The 15,149-nt window shown below is 41.5% G+C and overlaps 1 protein-coding gene across 9 annotated transcripts in view; it reads left to right on the top strand.

The window, feature by feature from the left end:
• DCLK1 (doublecortin like kinase 1) overlaps nucleotides 1–15,149 on the top strand; it is a gene marked incomplete at its 3' end in the record, with an annotated part of 521,814 nt that overhangs the window by 447,510 nt on the left and 59,155 nt on the right. For all 9 annotated transcript variants that reach the window (XM_080660910.1, XM_080660912.1, XM_080660909.1 and 6 more), the window contains one exon: nucleotides 4,134–4,280. In XM_080660910.1, the coding sequence (XP_080517036.1) occupies nucleotides 4,134–4,280 (147 nt within the window). The remainder of the gene's footprint in view (nucleotides 1–4,133; nucleotides 4,281–15,149) is intronic.

Here is a 15,149-nt window from a genome sequence, read left to right as displayed (position 1 = left end):
CTCTATTATACAGTTATTTATTTCCTCTCATCAATATTCAGCCTCTCATTTCAATACATTAGCATCATGGTTAAGAGTATTAATTAGAATTATACCACAAGAGTTCAAGTCCCAGCCTTTACCTAAATAGTTTCCTGACCTTGGGATACCTCTCTCTGCTTCAGTTCCCTTATATGTAAAATAGTAGTTCTTACCTAGGAGTGACATTGTGGGAATAAGAGGAATGGCTTCCACTAGTTTGTGTGACACAGAAAGTATTAGATACCAATATGATCATTGTTGTTATTGTTGTAGTAGAAATTGTTCACTTTTCCATAAACTACATCCAAATGTGTTACCCATTTCTATAAAAAAAAAAAGCTTTAAGCTTTAGTCACCAACATATGGAAAAATAGCACAGTCTTAACAATAATGTGAATAGTCTACTACCTTTCAGTGAATGTTGCCATCTCATCCTGTCACATAACTATATTTTTATTCTATTAAGTCATACGATATAGAAATGGCAAAATGTTGATAATGATTGCATGTAAGTGAAAGATGATTTGCCTATTTCCTCTACTTCCATATGTGAAATTTTTAGCAATTAGACTAAACATTGAATGTTTCATTTTCATGTAGTTATGTTTTCTCAAGTTATATTTTTTTCAAGTCTATTCCATTGCGTTAAGCTAATTGGTGGTGTAAGTAATTTCTACTTTAGTTATGAAGTGTCATAAATTAGTTGCACCACCTTCTTCATCAACTGTGTGCACCATCAGAGAGAGCCTAGAATCACACACTGAGCTGGTGGCAGAGATCAGCACTGTGGTATATGGGATTTTCTTTTGTAAAGGTTTAAGAGAAATAAAGCATTTAATAAACTAACCTTTTAGTATATAAGAAAATGTTCATTCTAGAACCTTTAAATTTTCATTGTTCAAAGTTGCTTTACTTTACATATATTGGTATTTTTTCAACTTAATGGTTATTTATATTTATAGATGCAGCCTATTTTTTCTATTTCATATTAGGACTTCTTTCTTGTTTGAATTAACACAAGGTTATTGTCACATTTGAGGCTGAGGGAGATAAAATATTAAATGGTTATTCCAACAACTAAAGGTTGATTTCATTTAGCCAGAAGATTTTTGTATTGGCACTGTATAGCCAAATAAATTTTGGGATTACCAACATTGGAAATTACACATTTCTAGCACCAGGGATAGTATTTTTATAATGATGTTACTTTTGAGATAAAAAACTTCAAATCATTCCTGTTGCCCCTCTGTGTGCTGTTAAAAATTGATCAGCCTGACACCCACAGGGGCCCCTGTGATCAGCACTGGTGGGGCGGGTGGTGGTGGAGGGTGGCCCAAGTTTGGGGGCTTAAAAGCTCTAAAAACTGTTACTGCATTGCTTCCTGCTCTTCCTTGACCCCAGGACTCTGCTTCGAGTCTAAGGAACCCTTCTGGCCTCCAGCTACTATCTATCCAACACATCTGCATGGGTCCCTGGTAACAGCTTTCTGGTCTTCTTTCCCTGTCCATCCATGGCTTGAGCTTGAGTGGGGGAGAGGATATTTAACTTTATTAACTTCCCTTTCCCCGTCCCTGCTCTTCAACCTTCATATCAGTTCCCAGGCTGGAGGATTTGGGCAAGAGTCATGACTACCCCCATTGCAATTCTATTTTCTGATGCAAGTTTTAGCTAAGGGATTTAGAAGCTTTTTGAGGGGAAGCAGGCTGGGCAAAGAGTACAGCTATATAATAAAGAACCATCAACTTTGCTGGGAAGGAGGGATTCTAAACTTTCTTCTATTCCTAATTTCTACCTCCATAAGCTAGCCAGAATTTAGTTTCAATGAGAAAACTGAAATGGTAGACATGATTGAAACTACATACCATTACAAGCCCCCAAAAATTATTTCTCACCCTTTTTTTTCCAGCACTTAATTTAGGAGCACATTTCACCCTACCCTTGTAACTGCCAAGCTCCTTTCCCCTTTGTTCAGTGGAGTTCCTTTTGTCAGTTTCCATTCTCTCTTCATGTCTTTGGTTCCATTTGATGAGCCCTGACGGGAGTAGGATTTGGGTCCCCAGGAGGAGAGCCTTGGGTATAATCTATTTTTCTAATAACCCTTTGCCTTCTGTCATTTATCAATCTTTGTCCTGTGCTTTGATGGCCCAGGTTAATTTATGTTCCTGGGGCAAAGGGAAGTTGTGTTGTGTTGTGGAAATAAAAAGCTTTATTTGCAAAAATACACAAAAAAACTCATTGACCTAGTTTTAGGCAACTACAACTAAGTTAAATTTGAAGATGAGCCATAAAAGAGGCTAAGGCTTAAGAGCTTGGAACACATTTTATGAGGAAACTTGTTGTGTCAGTCATATAGTCTGGTGACTATAGCTAAGGAGGTCCTCTTGTCCTTAACAGACTTTGTGAACTTTCTCTTGGTGGCCAAGATAACCTGACAAGGCCAGAGAGTGTCTGCAGAGGGCCACTAGATCAGACCATTACATTTGACCTGACCCAGAACTTCTGTGAGGCCAGGTCTGGAAGTCAAGGCCAATCCAGGCTTGGTCCCTGAGAAATTTCGCTGGGGCCATGCTTCTCAAACCGTAAGAGTCCAGTGGTGTGCCAAAGAGTGATGCAGATATAGAAAAAACAAGGTCTGAATTGCAGAATACAGTGAAATAACAATTATTAAAAGTCAAATTCAGCCCTTGCTGGGTACAGCTCAGTTGGTTGGAGCATTATCCTGCATATCAAAGGTCACAGGCTCAATTCCCAGTCAAGACCTGATCTCTCTCTCTCTCTCTCTCTCTCTCTCTCTCTCTCTCTCTCTCTCTCTCTCTCTCTTTCTCTCTCTCTCTCTCTCCCCTTTTTTCCCCCTCTCCCTCTCTCTCTCCTTAATGCTTTCTTTAAAATCAATAAAAAAGCATATTCTTGGGTGAGGATTAAAAATAAATAAGTTAAATTTCCTAATTATTAACAACAGGACTTTACACCATTGCCTGTAGCAGTAACTGCTTATGTGCACAGAGAAAGGCAAACCTTGTGGGTGAAGGTGGCCCTGTGGCCAGGCCCTAAGAATTCAACAGGAGTTAAAAAGACAAAGGGAGCCCAGCTTCATGGCTCAGTGGTTGAGCTTCAACCTCTGAACCAGGAGGTTATGGTTGGATTCCTGATTGAGGCACATGCCAGGGTTGTGGGCTTGATCCCCAGTGGGGGACATGCAGGAGAGCACTGATCAATAATTCTCTCTCATCATTGATGTTTCTGTCTCTCTCTCTCCCTTTCCCTTCCTCTCTCTGAAATCAATAAAAAAATATATTTATAAAAGAAAAAAAAAGACAAAGGGAGTACAGGGGACATTCCAGGAAGGGAGTTCTAATGAGGACAGGTTTGGAGTACAGAGTGATCTGGGCATCTTTTGGTGACCAGGGATCATGAATGTCTCTAGGTAGTGACAGGAGATGAGTTTAGATAAGTTAGAATGAAGGTTGGGGAAGAACTTGGAGAGGTATGGGAAAGGAATGCTCAGTCATTGAAGAGAGAAAGAAAATCCATATCAATATGCCATATGGGAAGGTGGCAGTCAGTGCACAGGATTCTTTGGGTACAGAGCCCATGGAGGCAGTGCAGGTTACCTGGCCACATCACAACAACCCAGCGGTGAAGAACATTCATTCAGAAGGATGTGCACCAGGCATGCCTTAAAGGAAGGGTTGGTTTGCTTTATTGACCCTTTTTTTGAGGATGAAGAGAAAATAACATTACAGGATGCCTGGAGCCTGGATAATTAGGAAAAGGGTAGAGTTATTATGTGTCACAAAGCCTCTGCCCTGGAGATCCCTCATTGTCCCTCCATGCTGGCTGGGGCCCATGAAAAGACTGCAATTACACATGGGTGGGCAATAGTCCTCACCCTGCTTCTTTCTTTGAGCTCTGGAGAAAATGGCTTTTGCAATGGAGAGAGAAATCACCATAAAGTCTCTGGGCCTTTGAGAGGAAAGTGGCAGGGAAAGCCCTAGGAACCCAAAGGTCCTGCCTGCATTCTTCATGTTCTTTATAATGTGTCAGTCCCTCTTCAGGGCAGCTTCACTGGACCATCTGTTCATTTGCTGCTACGCCTGCTGCTCTCTTCTCAGGGTGGAGACCTCTTTGATGCCATTACTTCCACGAACAAATACACTGAGCGAGACGCCAGTGGGATGCTGTACAACCTGGCCAGTGCTATCAAATACCTGCATAGCCTGAACATCGTCCACCGTGACATCAAGCCCGAGAACCTGCTGGTAAGAGAAATGCAACTTCAGGGCATCTTGAGTTCCAAGCACTCATGAGTAAATATGAATATTTTTCTTTTTTTTTCTATTTTCTTTTCTCTCTTAAAAAAACAACAACAAAAACACCTTAAAGGCTAGTATTCAGCTGGCCTTCAGTAACAACGGGAAACTAATATTTTATGTTGATCTATATCGATTAATGTGCCATTAAGAGCACTCACTATTAGCAAATGAAAACCTGAGGCAGGAGGATGAGAACAGAACTCAGGGACTCAGGGAGTCTAAGGACGTGGGTGAGTCCAGGATAATGAGAGGAGCATTTATATTTATATAATTTATCTACAGCACTTTTATGTTAGAAAGATTTATTTGGAAAAAAAAAGGAAGCCTTTTTAGTTTCTGTTAGTCTCCCAAATTTACATTCCAATTATACAAGGGTGGGCAAAAGTAGGCTTACAATTGTTCATATAGAAAATAGTACAATCTGGCCAGCGTGCTTCAGTGATTGAGCATTGACCTATGAACCAGGAGGTCACAGTTCGATTCCCAGACAGGGCACATGCCCAGGTTGCAGGCTCAATCACTGGTGTGGAATGTGCAGGAGGCAGCCAATCAATGATTGTCTCTCATCATTGATGTTTTTATCTCTCTCTCCCCCTTTCTCTTTGAAATCAATAATAATACAATAATTAACTCCGTGTTTCACATATGAACAAATGTAAAATACTTTTGTCCACACCTGTATGGTCTAAAACCTAACAGAATAAATCATCTGAGTTTTTAAAAACACAAGCCCCTCAGCATAAAAGTAATCATGATGACGACTGATTTAAAAAAATTAGAGACATTCTAACCCCCCTTAAAACTATTTGGTTTGTTTTTCATGAACCACCCCACCCCCACATCTCTGGGAAGATATAGTTTCCATGCAAGCAAATGAGCACTCTTCCAGGGCCTGTTGTTAAGGGAGTGTTGGAAAGAAGTGAGGAGACAGACTGGACATCAGAGAGCTGCCTCTGGTGAATATGGGAATAACAAATTTTGTTGGCTATTCAGACTGGAATTTTAATGAATCGATTTAATCCTCCCCTTCCCCAAGATGGTAGTTCTTCCTCTACTTCCATTATCCAACCCTGAAAGTCAAAGTATTATGTGACTATTAGCTTGTCCATCTCTTCAGAAATCTGGGAATTGAGGATTCTCTTTCTAAAACAGTGTTTCTCCAAAGGTGGTCTAAAGACCCCTACATCAGAATTACTCCCAGATGCCTGTTAAAAATGCACATTTCTGTCCTGACCGGTTTGGCTCAGTGGTTAGTTGGCTCACGGACCAAAGGGTCTTGGGTTTGATTCCCTATCAAGGGCATGTACCTTGGTTACAGGTTCAACCCCTGGCCCCCGGTTAGGAGTGCGAGTAGAAGGCAACCAATCAATGTGTCTCTCTCATGTCAATGTCTTTCTCTCTCTCTCTCTCTCTCTCTCTCTTTCTCTACCTCTCTCTTCCTCTTCCCCACTCCTTTCCACTCTCCAGTGAGGGTTAAAAACAAACAAACAAATAAAGCAAATTTCTGAGCCTTCTTGCAGCTCTACCAAATCAGAATATGGTGGTTGGTAACAGGGTGCAGATGTGCCTTGCAGCAGGCTCTCCCGTATGATTAATAGCAACAAAGTTTAAAAGCAGATGAGCAACCCAACATTTGCTATACAGTAAAGTCTGATAAGATCTGCTGTGATTGAGAACTATCTATGTGTACATCTTGTGCTGAGGGTTTTATATTCATTACTAGAGGCCCGGTGCACAAAATTCATGCATGGGGGGCGGGGGGTGTCCCTCAGCCCAGCCTGCACCATCTCCAATCTGGGACCCCTCGAGGGATGTCTGACTGCCCGTTTAGGCCCGATCCTGGTAAGATTGGGCCTAAACAGGCAGTTGGACATCCCTCTCACAATCCAGGACTGCTGGCTCCCAACTCCTCGCCTGCCTGCCTTCCTGATTGCCCCAAACCACTTCTGCCTGCCAGCCTGATCACCCCCTAACCACTCTCCTGCCAGCCTGATTGATGCCTAACTGTTCCCCTGCCAGCCTGTTTGCCCCTAACTGCCCTCCCCTGCAGGCCTGGTCACCTCTAACTGCCCTCCCCTGCAGGCCTGGTCACCTCTAACTACCCTCCCCTGCAGGCCTGGTTTCCCCCAACTGCCCTCCCTTGCAGGCCTGGTCCCTCCCAACTGCCCTCCCCTGCTGGCCTGATCGCCCACAACTGCCCTCCCCTGCTGGCCATCTTGTGGTGGCCATCTTGTGTCCACATGGGGGCAATCATCTTTGACCACATGGGTGCAGCCATCTTGTATGTTGGAGTGATGGTCAATTTGCATATTATTCTTTTATTACATAGGATAGAGGCCTGGTGCGTGGGTGGGGGCCAGCTGGTTTGCCCTGAAGGGTGTCCCTGATCAGGGTGGGGGTTCCCTTGGGGTGTGGGATGGCCTGGGCGAGTAGCCTGTGGTGGTTTGCAGGCTGCCACGCCCCCCGGTGACCCAAGCAGAGGCCCTGGTATCTGGGGTTTATTTATCTTCTACAATTGAAACTTTGTAGCCTGGAGCAGAGCCAAGCCTTCTGCTTGCTCCGTGGTGGCAGCCATTTCTGTTGGGATTTATTTATCTTCTATAATTGAAACTTTGTAGCCTTAAATGGAGGCCAAGGCAGCCAGGGCTGCAGAGGCTTGGCTTCCTCCATCACTGGGGGCAACCCTAGCCTCCTGCTCTCTCCAGCTCCATGGCTGCTGCCATTTTTGTTGGGAATTATTTATATTCTATCATTGAAACTTTGTAGCATTGAGTGGAGGCCTGGGCCAGCAAGGGCAAGCGGAAAGCTTGGCTTCCTCCATTGCTGGGGAAACCCAAGCCTCCCTCCTGCTCTCTCTGTGGCTGCAGCCATCTTGGTTGGGTTTATTTGCATATTTGCTCCTGATTGGCTGGTGGGCGTGGCTTATGGGTGTAGCTGAGGTCAGGTCAATGTGCATATTACTCCTTTATTAGGTAGGATTTCATTGAATTCTCTCAAGAATCATATAGGGGTAAATTCTATTACTATCCCAATTCACAGATAAGGAAACTGAATGCCTAGGAGTTCAAAGATCTGTCCAAGGCCATAACAACTCATAAGCTGAGTGCCAGGATCTTAACCGGGTTCTGCCCCTTTCCACAGCCCAAGCTTTAACTGCTAGACTACATAAAGAGAGGAATGGACAGAGTGGTTTATGTCAGGCTAGCTATGTGCTTGGTTTTGTGCCAGGGAAGACATGTTTATGCCTTCATGGAGATGACATCCAATTAGGAAAAATTCAAGAAATAAATATACAAGCCAGTAGTTCATTGCAATTATGTTAGTAATCTTGTAGCCACTGGCTAATAAAGGCAGCTGAGATCAAATGATGTAGATCTGACTTAATTGCACCCAGATTCCACATGGCTGCAGTAGCCTAAACATTCTCCTCTGCATAGCTGCCCCTGTAAACTGCAGCAACTTTCTTCCCATCTGCATTAATTATTCCTGAATTATGTGGGATGGTCTCAAGGGAATAGACTTACAACTGGGCTTTTGTTTAAAAACTTCTCTAAGCTCTGAAAAGTCGCTTCTAACTTCCCTCCTTTGCCGGCCTGGTCACCCCTAACTGCCCTCCCCTGCAGGCTTGATCACCCCCAACTGCCCTCCCTTGCAGGCCTGGTCCCTCCCAAATGCCCTCCCCTGATGGCCTGAATTGAAAATTAAAGCTTCAATTCCCTTCCCCCTTTTGCAGGTCATATTTACTTCTCACCAGAGTGTTATCCATTTCTTAAATGCCATAAATGATTACATAGAAGTGTTATTTTACTAAAATTACAATTTACAGGATAGTTGTTAAGTATTGTGCTCATTCCAATATATTTTAAATTACTCAAAAAGGAAAAAGGTTCTCTCCATTTTTGTTTCCTAATTTAAGAATGTGAAATATATATGTACATGTGTGCATATATATACATACATACATACACACACACACACACACACACACACACACACACACACCATTGTAGTAATTCATAATCTAGGTTTAAAATAGCCTATCTAATAAAGAAGGAATATGCTAATTGACCACCACACCCTCACAAAGATGGCAGCGCCCACAGCCAATAAGCAGGAAATATGTTAATTGACTGCCACACCCTCAAAGATGGCAGTGCTCACAGCCACAAGATGGCGGCGCCCAGTCCCCTCAGCTCTGCTGCACCTGCCTCAGGAGTCCCCCAGTCCCCTCGACCCCCCCAGCTGCCCAGGGCCAGCCCAACGTGCAGGCAAGCTTCAGATGGCAGCTGTCCAGCTGCCCAGGGCTGCCTGAAACTCAGGTAACCAGGGTCAGCAGAGGCTTGCACTGCAGGCAGTGGCAGCAGCAGAGGTGTGATGGGGGCATCACCTTCCCCTGATCGCCAGGTCGCCTCCTGCCCCTGAGGGCTCCCGGACTGTAAGAGGGGGCAGGCCGGGCTGAGGGACCCCCCCCTCCAGTGCATGAATTTTCATGCACCAGTCCTCTAGTATATATATAAGAAACTAAAGTAATTCTGCTTCTACACAATCATAATTTCTTACTATAGGAGAATGTTAAGGGTTGGTGAAGTTTGCAGTGATAAATATATTATGGGATAAAATAGGTAGAAATATAGAATAAGTTTAACAAAATTAGGATGACAGACATCACAAATTGCACTGAGACATATTAATTTCACATTTGTTTACCTTTATGTGGAAAAGAGAGAACCATCATGGGAGGCGCACATTCACATACTCAGGATTTATAGTCAGATGGAAAAAAGTTCAAAACCAAATGCATCACTGTTCCCGTGGCTCGTCTGATGACCTTTGCAAAAGTTACTTAACTCCTTTGAGCTCCCTTTAAGGGGATTTTATTAAGATAAAGAGGTAACATATAAATAACTATTAGTTCCCTTTCTTTTTATTCTCCTTTTATTTGTAATAAAAGTTAAATTACCCTTAAAAATTTTAACGATAAAATTGTATATTGTAAAAATTATATTTTATCTTTATTGACATTGTTTTAAAAATTTCACTATTTACTATGCATGGATTTGCTATTTCATGGCAAAATGTAGAGCTAAAGACTACTTTTTAAAAATGCTATAATAACTTTAATGTAAAGATTTTAAATCCATTTTCTTATTACAAGGAAATTTACCAAATAAGTAAAAAGGTCTCACTGCATACCTTTCATTGCTGTTTTATTAAGAGACCTAAAAAAAACTTCCAAATTTTTAGACTACTAACAAGATTTTTGCTAGTTAAGTGCTTGTTATAAATTGTTATTTATAAATGTTAATTTAGTTATAGATTTCATTTTATGTAGTATCATTGTATATACAGAAATTTAGAATTTTTTTATTTTTTATTCTTATAAAACAATTTAAAAATGTTGTAGCTTGGCCTTAAGAATATATTGTGCTCATATGAATGATTTGTTCAAGTCTAAGTATTTGGTCAGCTCAAAGCATTTTAATGAGAACATATGATTTGATTTGCAGTGATGTTTCCAGCCACATTTTTTTAAGATATATTTTTACTGATTTCAGAGAGGAAGAAAGAGAGAGAGGGGGAGAGAGAGAGAGAGAGAGACATCAGTGATGAGAGAGAATCATTGATCGGCTGCTTCTTGCACATCCCCCACTGGGGATGGAGCCCGCAACTCGGTCATGTGCCCTTGACTGGAATTGAATCCAGGACCCTTCAGTCTGTAGGCTGATGCTCTATCCATTGAGCCAAACCAACTAGGGCATTTCCAGCCACATTATAGGCGAAAATTGGTAACTGAAGCAATATCAATATATTTAACAATTTTATTATTGTATCATTACTAAGTTGTTTTTTTCTGTTATCCTTACTCAAGGACATGATCATTGGTGAGAGAGAGAGAGAGAGAGAGAGAGAGAGAGAGAGAGAGAGAGAGAGAGAGACTGCCCCTGCATATACCTTGACCAGGGATGGAACCCACAACCTAGGTATGCACCCTGACCTGGAATCGAACCTGCAAACTTTTGGTGTACAGGATGACACCCCAACTAACTGAGCCTCTTGGCCAGGACACTAAGTTTTTTTATACATTTTTTTTATGTCAAAAATTGTATGTGGTTCATTTTGCATTGTCAGGCCTGATGCTTAATATTTGTATGGATGAATAACGAGTGGATGAGATTAGACAATAGAATGAATGAGTGATACTTCTCTCAGAATAGAGGACAGACCCAACATGACACATCCAAGTCATTTCTCAACTCATCTTACATTGAAGACTCACATTGGCTTCCATCTAAAACTCACTGAGGGGGAAGAGAAAGAGCATTATTTCCCCAGCTTCACTTAAACATGGGACCATGGTGTGTGTATGTGTGTTCGTGTGTTCGTGTGTGTGTGTGTGTGTGTGTGTGTGTGTGTGTGTGTGCATGCAATGGTAATTTATAACTATAAGGAACCTTTTGCTTCTTTCAAAACAAACAAAAAAGAAATAAACTATCTTAATAATTATCAACTGCCTTAATTTTACATGAATTACCACTAGATGGCAAGCTTGTAGCCTTGGTAGCAAAAATCATCAGTAGCAGCCTGTATTTCTCCCTGGGAGCTGGGGGTAAGGGGTCTTTTTCAAATGTATATGCAAATATCACTTCCTGAGGAAAATTAAAGTCTTTACTGGCAAAAATATAACTTATATCACTAGTTTTTGTTAGGTTCCAGAAATACACACAGTGATTTTCTTGAAATGTAAAAGTTTATGTTCAGAAGCCATCTCTTGATAAGAAATTTTCTTTTAAAAATTATATGCCTGCTCCTAGTTGTTCATCAAAAATAGCATGCATAGTTCATGACCCTCATTTTTACTAAATTGATTGTACTCTGTTTTCCCCAAGTGATGACCATAGCTTGTGCTCCAGCTCTTAATTTCCAGTTCAAGCCAATGCTGCGCTCACAAAACAGCCAATTTCCTTCTGCATTAATCCCATCTAGTAATCCCAAAATAAATCCATTTTGTGATAGGATAGCCAACTACACTGGTAAAAAGGCAAGTGCCAAAACTTTGTAGAGAGGCCATATGTAAAAACACAATTGAATAGATTTGTAGCCAGTCCACTACACTATGAACTTGAGTCACCAGAGTTGATTAATGAATTAGGTATTACTCAAAAGAAGGGGGTCATGGGTGTCACTATCCCTGCCCTAATCAGCATTACCAGTGACCTGAAGTGAAGGTGTAATGTATATTACATCAAATGACAGCATTAACATCCAAAAATATATTTATTCCTGTAAATGTCCAAAATCAGTGAGATAAAATTTAACAAGAAATAAACATAAACCTGTATGGACTAAATAGCTTAAGTGTAGTTGTTTCAATAATCATTGCAGAAAAGCAGTCGTGGTAAAACTTGGCCTGAGGTCAAAGGTTAGTGGTTGAACATAAGTTCCATGTAAATCTCAGTGTGACATGGCTACTAAAGATATTAATGTTCCCTTACACAAGAGTGCAGCGATCAAGAGATTCCACTGCCTGCTCACACCATATTACCTCTCTGGTGAGGGAACTGAACACATCACATCAGGGGCCTGGAGTTTAGCCCAGAGAAGGGATGGAGAAAGTAGAGCATAGTGATTCTCATCAAATACATGAAAGACTGCCAGATGGAAGATGTGCTATATTTCAGAGTACTGACCTCAAACTAAAGAGAATACATTCATGGGTAAGATATTTGAGGTTGAAGTAAGAAAAACTTTCTAACAAGTACACTGCTTGAAAATTAAGTGTCCTTTATTACAGGTAGCTTATAGTCATTGGAAATGTCAAAGCATAAACTGAATGATAGTTTTTTATCAGTATTTAGAAAACCATTCGTTTTACTCAACATATACTGAAGGCCCTTCTCCAAGGCTCTATAATTCCATCAGGGAGAAGACAGGAAGTATAAGGGTAGTGTATTGCCTTGGTTGGTCTGCATCCATCTGTTCCACTAATCATTCCTTCTCTCATTAAGGACTTAATAGCATTCATTTCATGTTATTCACTTTTTTGGTATATAGTACTATGATTTTTTTCTTTATTTTATTTTTGTCTATTACCATTTATTCCCTCATACCCTTTTTCACCTCCACTCACCCTTCCCCCCGCCCCCTGCAATCACTAAACTGTTGTCCCTGTCCATGAGTTTTTTTCTCTTTTTGTTTCCTTTTTGCTCAATCCCACCTAACACTCCACCACCACCACCACTAGAGCTGTCTGCCTGCTCTGTAACTATGTGTCTGTCTCTATTTTGCTTGGTAGTTCAGTTTGTTCATTAAATTCAACATGTGAGTAAAATCATGTGGTACTTGTTTTTCTCTGACTGACTTATTTCACTTAACATAATGTTCTCCAGGTCCATCCATGCTATTGCAAAGGGTAAAATTTTCTTCATTTTTCAGGCTGAGAAGTATTCTATTGTGTAAATGTACCACAGCTTTTTTATCCACCCATCTACTGATGGACACTTGGGCTGCTTCTAAATCTTAACTATTTTAAATAATTCTGCAATGAGCATAGGGATGCATAAACTCCTTCAAATTAATGTTTTGGGTTTCTTTGGATATTTTTCCCGAAGTGGTATCCTGGGGTCATAGGCAGTTCCATTTTTAATTTTTTCAGATAACTCCATACTGCTTTCCACAGTGGCTGCACCAATCTATATTCCCACCAACAGTGCACAAGGGTTCCCTTTTCTCCACATCCTTGCCAACACTTGTTTTTCATATTTACTGATGATAGCCATTCTGACAATATGAGGTGATATCTCATTGTGGTTTTAATTTGCATTTCTCTGATGACTAGTGCTAAATTGAGCATCTTTTCTTATATCGATTGGCCATCTGGATGGCATCTTTGGAGAACTGTCTATTCAGTTTCTTTGCCCATTTTTTAATTGGATTGTATGTTTGCTTTGGTGTAGAGTTGCATAAGTTCTTTATCAATTTTGTATAAAGCCCTTTTTCAGAGGTGTTCATTGGGGAATGTATTCTCCCATTTAGTGGGTTGTCTTTACATTTTGTTGATAGTTTCCTTTGCTGGGCAAAATGTTTTTAGTTTGGTGTGGTCCCATTTGTTTATTTTTTCTTTTGTTTCCCTTACCCAAGAAGAAATATCAGAAAAAATATTGCTAAGAGAAATGTCTGAGAATTCACTGCCTATGCTCTCTTCTAGGATTTTTATGGTTTTGAGTCAACATTAAAGACTTTAATCCATTTTTATTTTATTCTCATGTACAGTATAAGAAGGTGGTTTAGTTTCATTTTGCATGTATCTGTCTAATTTTCACAACACCATTTGTTGAATAGACTATCTTTAACCCATTGTATGTTTTTTTGCCTTATTTGTTGAATATTAATTGAATATAAAAACATAGGTTTATTTCTCTGATCTCTGTTCTGTTCCATTAATCTATATGTCTGTTTTTAGGCCAGTATCTTGCTCTTTTGATTACTTGGCCTTGTAGTACAGTTTGATATTAAGTAGCATGATTCCTCTAACTTTGTTCTTCTTTCTCGAGATCACTGTTGCTATTCGGGGTCTTTTGTGATTCCATATAAATTTTGATATATTTGTTCTAGTTCTGTGAAATACACCATTGGTATCTTGATAGAAATTGTGTTGAATCTATAGATTTCTTTGGGTAGTATGGGCATTTTATTGATGTTATTTTTTCCTACCAATGAATGTGGTATATGCTTCCACTTATTTGTATCTTCTTCAATTTCTTTCTTTAGTATCTTATAACTTCCTGAGTACAGGACTTTTACATTCTTGGTTAGCTTTATTCCTAGGTATTTTATTTTAATTTTTGAAGCAATTTTGAATGGGAATATTTTCTTAGTTTCCCTTTTATTATCTATACTAATAAAAGGGTAATATGCTAATTAGACCAGGAGACCTTCCGGATGTCCTCTGGACAAAGCCATGGTGCTGGGGCTGAGGCAGAGGTAGTTAGGGGTGATCAGGCCAGGAGGGGAGGGCAGTTGGGGGTGATCAGGCCAGCAGAGGGGCAGTTGGGGGTGAGCAGGCCGGCAGGGGGGCAGTTGGGGGCGAGCAGGCTGACAGGGGTGGTCAGTTGGAGCCAAGCAGGCTGGCAGGGGTGGCAGTAGGGGCCAAGCAGGCCGGCAGGGGTGGCCAGTTGGGGCAAGCAGGCTGGCAGGGGGCGGGGGCAGTTAGGGGCAAGCAGGCCAGCATGGAGGGCCAGTTGGGGGTGAGCAGGCCAGCAGGGGGGTTCAAATGAGGCCAAGCAGGCTGGCAGGGGGGGCAGTAGGGGCAAGCAGGCCGGCTTGGGGGGGGGGAAGTTTGGGGCGAGAAGGCCAGCTGGGGAGGCAGTTGGGGGCGAGCAGGCTGGCAGGCAGAATAGTTAGGGATAATCAGGCAGGCAGGCAGAGGCAGTTAGGGGCTATCAGACAGGCAGGCAGAGGGGTTAGGGTCAATCAGGCAGGCAGATGAGTGGTTAGGAGTCAGTGGTCCCAGATTGCAAGAGGGATGTCCCCCAAGGGGTCCCAGATTGGAGAGGGTGCACATCAGCAAAAGTCTTAAAACACTCAGATATCTGCCTCTGCCTGCAGGCTCTCTGTTAGGCTCATTCACTTAAAAAGCCTCAAACTATACTCCTCAGCAGGATTTAAGTTCCTCAGGGTGGGGTGAGAGGGACTCAAATGGGTGGTGCCATTGCTTCTCCCCAGGCTGATGCTTCATGAATGGGAATTCTCTGCCTAAGAAGGATGGCTTCTACACTATGGGGAAATGACTCATCTCAGATATCCTTGCAGCTGACC

The sequence above is a fragment of the Plecotus auritus genome (assembly GCF_963455305.1).
Source record: "Plecotus auritus genome assembly, chromosome: 3".
NCBI classification, from domain to species: domain Eukaryota; kingdom Metazoa; phylum Chordata; class Mammalia; order Chiroptera; family Vespertilionidae; genus Plecotus; species Plecotus auritus.
Note: the sequence above shows the minus strand (reverse complement) of the source record. Positions and strands in the feature narration are given on the sequence as shown.